Source organism: Heterodontus francisci, unplaced genomic scaffold, assembly GCF_036365525.1.
Source record: "Heterodontus francisci isolate sHetFra1 unplaced genomic scaffold, sHetFra1.hap1 HAP1_SCAFFOLD_732, whole genome shotgun sequence".
NCBI classification, from domain to species: domain Eukaryota; kingdom Metazoa; phylum Chordata; class Chondrichthyes; order Heterodontiformes; family Heterodontidae; genus Heterodontus; species Heterodontus francisci.
In genome coordinates, this window is record NW_027141250.1 from 69,153 (window position 1) to 75,000 (window position 5,848).

The 5,848-nt window shown below is 56.8% G+C and overlaps 1 protein-coding gene across 2 annotated transcripts in view; it reads right to left on the reverse strand.

Moving 5' to 3' along the window:
- Positions 1-999: 999 nt before the first annotated feature.
- Positions 1,000-5,848, reverse strand: part of LOC137362537 (RAF proto-oncogene serine/threonine-protein kinase-like) — a 33,219-nt gene continuing 28,370 nt past the window's right edge. The window contains exons 9-10 of one of the 2 annotated variants that reach the window (XM_068026925.1): positions 3,909-4,043; positions 1,000-1,915 (exon numbers count right to left, since the gene is read on the reverse strand). In XM_068026925.1, coding sequence (XP_067883026.1) covers positions 1,775-1,915; positions 3,909-4,043 — 276 coding nt within the window. In that variant the 3' untranslated portion in view covers positions 1,000-1,774. The remainder of the gene's footprint in view (positions 1,916-3,908; positions 4,044-5,848) is intronic. The other variant, XM_068026924.1, reaches the window with a different exon arrangement.

Here is a 5,848-nt window from a genome sequence, read left to right on the forward strand (position 1 = left end):
GTCCAGCTGCCTGCCTCGAGTCACCCAGCACCTGTTGGTTAGGCTGGTACCAGTGTTTGCTGTGGAATGAGACAGGCCGCAGACATACAGGAACGTTCGTGCTGCTTCAACCATTAACTTTAAAATAGTTTTTTTTTTAATTCCCAACAATCGGGAACGAGAAAATTGTTATCCAAACTGACCCATGATAAAAAATAAACTGCCGGGGCATTTTCAAGCCAAGTCCCCATGTTTGAAGAGACATTACCTGCTGCGCGGGGATAGGGGATAGAGTCCCTGCTTCTGCTGTGGAATCAAGCGCTTTCAACACCAGGCACAGGAGAGCTGCAGAGGGCAGCCCTCAGGAGTACCCCAGGCTCGACAGATCACACCCTGAGGTACTGGACCCCTGGTTCAGGAGATCCCGGGTGTACCTGGACCCCTGGTTCAGGAGATCCCGGGTGTACCTGGAGCCCGATGTCAGGAGATCCCGGGTGTACCTGGACCCCGATGTCAGGAGATCCCGGGTGTACCTGGAACCCTATTTCAGGAGATCCCGGGTGTACCTGGACCCCTGATTCAGGAGATCCCGGGTGTACCTGGAACCCTATTTCAGGAGATCCCGGGTGTACCTGGACCCCGATTTCAGGAGATCCCGGGTGTGCCTGGACCCCGATTTCAGGAGATCCCGGGTGTACCTGGACCCCTGATTCAGGAGATTCCGGGTGTACCTGGAACCCTATTTCAGGAGATCCCGGGTGTACCTGGACCCCGATTTCAGGAGATCCCGGGTGTACCTGGAACCCTATTTCAGGAGATCCCGGGTGTACCTGGACCCCTGATTCAGGAGATCCCGGGTGTACCTGGAACCCTATTTCAGGAGATCCCGGGTGTACCTGGACCCCGATTTCAGGAGATCCCGGGTGTACCTGGAACCCTATTTCAGGAGATCCCGGGTGTACCTGGACCCCTGGTTCAGGAGATCCCGGGTGTACCTGGAACCCTATTTCAGGAGATCCCGGGTGTACCTGGACCCCGATTTCAGGAGATCCCGGGTGTGCCTGGACCCCGATTTCAGGAGATCCCGGGTGTGCCTGGACCCCGATTTCAGGAGATCCCGGGTGTACCTGGAGCCCGATGTCAGGAGATCCCGGGTGTACCTGGACCTGCCAGCCAGTCGATATGCAGGATGACGGGGCATTCCATTTAAGGAAACGCCAGGGCCTAAAGCAAATCCCCAGGCAGGAATTCAGTGAGCCAGAAACTGGCCACAACCACAGGCCAAGTCTCAAAGCCCAGCACACGTGGCCCCAGCGAGCACAGTCCCAGGGCTGAAACACAGCAGTGGTTTAAGAGATCCCCCACCCCACCCCCCCGGCCCCCAGCCACCAACGCCTTCACCCTTCCCACCATATCTCCAGCTACAGGCTAAGAGTTCCCACCCCGTCAAGGTACCTTCCATCGGACAGCTCGGAGGCTGGGTTTCCTCGCGAAAGGATGGCTGCGTCTTTGCCAAATCAAGGAAAATTTAAAGAAATAATTATATATAAAGGCGCTCCTGAAACCGCCTTCAGGGGCAGCGGTCTGACACGCACGCTGATGTCTGGTCCCCACGTCCATCGTCACTGATCAGAAAATTTACACGTGTGAGGTTCTGAGGCGGAAACATTTCTCAAGCGAAAGAAAATATTCTCCGGGTGAGGCTGCGCCGTACGTCGAGAGCAGTCCCCCCCACTGCGCCCCTGCCGAGGAGAGGAGGCGGCGGCAGCGGTGATGAGGCCGGCGGGTCACGGTCTTACGAAGGCATGAGCCGCGACGTGGTCAGCACAAAGGGGTTGACGTCCTCGGCCTGCACGGCCCGGTGCAGCGAGGGCTCGGAGGCACTCCGCTCGATCTTTGGGAGGGCGTGCTGTAGCATCTCGATGGAAGCCAGTATCTGCAGGGTTGGAGGAATTAGGAGGCACTCAAACACGCAGGACGGAAACAAACAAAAAAAAAAGAGAAGCGTCCCCTTTTAAACATTTACGTTAAACTCGCGCAGGACCCTGGTTCAGTCTGCCCTAAGCTCTATTAAAATGCTTTGATTTATTGTCTATAGCTAAACAGCAAAACTCATGGCAATCTGGCAACAGCAGAAGCAGAACTGACAGCAGGAGAGGTGCTTTTGCCCAGCACAGGCTGAGGAGCCAGGAATTGCTACAGTGCCACCACTGGCGGGAGGGTGTAATTACAGCGTGACGTGTTTACATAGGCGCTGCCCATTATAAAGGTGGTGTGGCAGAAATCCCACACGCCGAATTGAAAACATTAATTACGTCGTTTGGAACTTTGTCCGAGACGTTTTACTAGACATTATTACAAATAACTTTTAAAGAGCAGCTAGGATGGCCACACACAATTTGCATATGAGGCGCCAAAGGCCGGCTGGGAGTCAGAGGTGATTGCCCAGTCTAACCAGAACAATGGGGGTGCTCTTTGATTCAATTACCGAGAATGGTTTTGTCAATGTTGGTCGTCAAAAGCCATCGACACCCATTGACTTTGCAAGAGCCAACAGCCCGCCACCGACCCCATCCCACCCCATGTGTGTATGAACAGCCTTGAATTTCAAACGACCTCCCAGAAGGTGCTGTTTCAAACAAAGAGGTGGCCACATGACGTGACCACCTGTGTAACTCTGAGAGTTTGTGAATTGTGCCAGAGAAAGGTGACAGTAACTGAACTCCAATAGGAAGCACCTCCCTCTCTCGCCCTCTCCAGCAAAGTCCCAGGGGAGCCTTGGCTGCAGCTATCCCTAAAATCTGCAGATCCTCACGGTCAGCAAAAGAAGATGGATAAAGCCTCTCTTCAGCCTTCCAGAACCAGAGAAGCAAGCCCGAATTGTACACGTGGCCCAGCGAGGACTTCAAGAGTTCAATTTCAACTAAGGACCACCGGGACTACACTTCTATATATAAATTTCATTGTTATGAAGGACTCTACTCTAACCTCCCAACTCTGTGTTTTCCCCTCTGTATCTATTTGTGTGTGAGAGTGCGTGCCTCTCATATGAATGGGAGCATGGATGCGCTGCGTATTTCAGTAATTTTAACCGGTTTAGAGTGATAAGGTTAATAAATTTACATCTTTCTTGTTTAAACTCAAGAAAACCTGTCTGACTGGTTCATTTACAATTATATATTACAGCAGCAGGAGGAAATGCTCACTGAGGTGGTAAGTTAAATCACTGTGTTTAAAATATAAACCCTGTTGGGGTCGAATCAGAGGAGGAGAAAAAGGGGAGCCTCAGACCCCTTCCTCACCTGGTCACAACAGTGGACATCGGGCTTTATAATGGCAGTGCCCACAGATGTAAGACTTTTAATGTCAAATATGGATATTTACCCCCTGCTTTCCTGATGGTGTACAGGCTCTGCGGGTGCTGCCCTGATCGTATAGCTGATGTGAACCTGCTTTGAGGCGACTGGCTTAAACCGGTGCCCATCATAAAATGCCTGCCCAGGTGGGTAGCAGCTGAGCCTGACCTGGTCCTCACCCGACGTACACCAACCTACTCAAATTACGTCGAGGCCGCGGCGCAGAAACAGGCCATTCGGCCCAACCGCTCCGTGCTGGCATTTATGCTCTGCCCGAGCCTCCCACCCCTCCTATTCCACCTCACCCTGTGAGCGTAACAGCAGAAACTGCGAGGGACGCACGCTTGCCATCGCCCGACGGGTCAAGAGGACGGGCCTTCGATCCCCGAACCAACGGCAGCTGCTCGGTGTGGGAACCCCCGACGTGGGAGGAGGGGAGGGATCTTTCTGCTCGGTGTGGGGCATATGAATTAGGAGCAGTGTCGGCCATTCGGCCCCTCGAGCCTCCCCACTGCGCAACGCGCGGCCATGTAGACTCCTAAATGCGCGTGAATGAGTCGGGCAAGCATTTACCTGTATAAACAGGGGGCGCTCATCCCGTTTCACTTTTATACAGTCCACAATCAGCCGCTTCATCGCCTTCGGACAGTTGCGGTACACCTTGCTGAGGTCAGGGGTCAGGTACCCACGGCCAACCATGAAGATAATCTGCAAGAGAGGGACTGAGTTTATGCCCCCACTCAACTCTCAGTCCTGCCACTGGCAACCTTTTAGCACCCTCCCCGTTGTCAAGGGCACAGAGGCTCCACTAACTGTGGGCTCTTGCGCCAGGCACCCGGTCCGTCACTGACACCCTCCCCGGTTTCTGGTCCGTCACCTACTCTCCTCCCCAGGATCCTGGCCCATCACTGACTCCTCCTTGGTTCCTGGTCCATCACCCGCTCTGCTCCCCGGGCATCTGGCCTTTCACGAACGCTCTTCCTGTCATGGATTCCCTTCCCCAGGTTCCTGATCAATCACTGACTCCCTCCACTGGCTCAGGGAGCAGCCCTCTCGCCTCAGAGTCAGAAGACTGTGGGTTCCAGTCCCCACTCCACAGACTCAAGCCCCATAATCCAGGCCGACACGCCCCGTGCCAGTAGTGAGGGAGCGCGGCACTGTCGGAGGGTCAGTACTGAGGGAGAGCCGCACTGTCGGAGGGTCAGTACTGAGGGAGAGCCGCACTGTCGGAGGGTCAGTACTGAGGGAGCGCCGCGCTGTCGGAGGGTCAGTACTGAGGGAGCGCCGCCCTGTCGGAGGGTCAATACTGAGGGAGCTCCGCGCTGTCGGAGGGTCAGTACTGAGGGAGCACCGCACTGTCGGAGGGTCAGTACTGAGGGAGCGCCGCAATGTCGGAGGGTCAGTACTGAGGGAGAGCCGCACTGTCGGAGGGTCAGTACTGAGGGAGCACCGCAATGTCGGAGGGTCAGTACTGAGGGAGCTCCGCACTGTCGGAGGGTCAGTACTGAGGGAGAGCCGCACTGTCGGAGGGTCAGTACTGAGGGAGAGCCGCACTGTCGGAGGGTCAGTACTGAGGGAGAGCCGCACTGTCGGAGGGTCAGTACTGAGGGAGAGCCGCACTGTCGGAGGGTCAGTACTGAGGGAGAGCCGCACTGTCGGAGGGTCAGTACTGAGGGAGCGCCGCACTGTCGGAGGGTCAGTACTGAGGGAGCGCCGCGCTGTCGGAGGGTCAGTACTGAGGGAGCGCCGCCCTGTCGGAGGGTCAATACTGAGGGAGCTCCGCGCTGTCGGAGGGTCAGTACTGAGGGAGCACCGCACTGTCGGAGGGTCAGTACTGAGGGAGCGCCGCAATGTCGGAGGGTCAGTACTGAGGGAGAGCCGCACTGTCGGAGGGTCAGTACTGAGGGAGCACCGCAATGTCGGAGGGTCATACCTGAGGGAGCGCCGCACTGTCGGAGGGTCAGCACTGAGGGAGCGCCGCAATGTCGGAGGGTCAGTACTGAGGGAGCGACGCACTGTCGGAGGGACAGCACTGAGGGAGCGCCGCACTGTCGGAGGGTCAGTACTGAGGGAGCGCCGCACTGTCGGAGGGACAGCACTGAGGGAGCGCCACACTGTCGGAGGGTCAGTACTGAGGGAGCGCCGCACTGTCGGAGAGTCAGTACTGAGGGAGCGCCGCACTGTCGGAGGGACAGTACTGAGGGAGCGCCGCACTGTCGGAGGGTCAGTACTGAGGGAGCGCCGCACTGTCGGAGGGTCAGTACTGAGGGAGAACTGCACTGTCGGAGGGTCAGTACTGAGGGAGCGCCGCACTGTCGGAGGGTCAGTACCAAGGGAGCGCCGCACTGTCGGAGGGTCAGTACTGAGGGAGCTCCGCGCTGTCGGCGGGTCAGTACTGAGGGAGCGCCACACTGTCGGAGGGTCAGTACTGAGGGAGCACCGCACTGTCGGAGGGTCAGTACCGAGGGAGCGCCGCACTGTCGGAGGGTCAGTACCGAGGGAGCTCCGCGCTG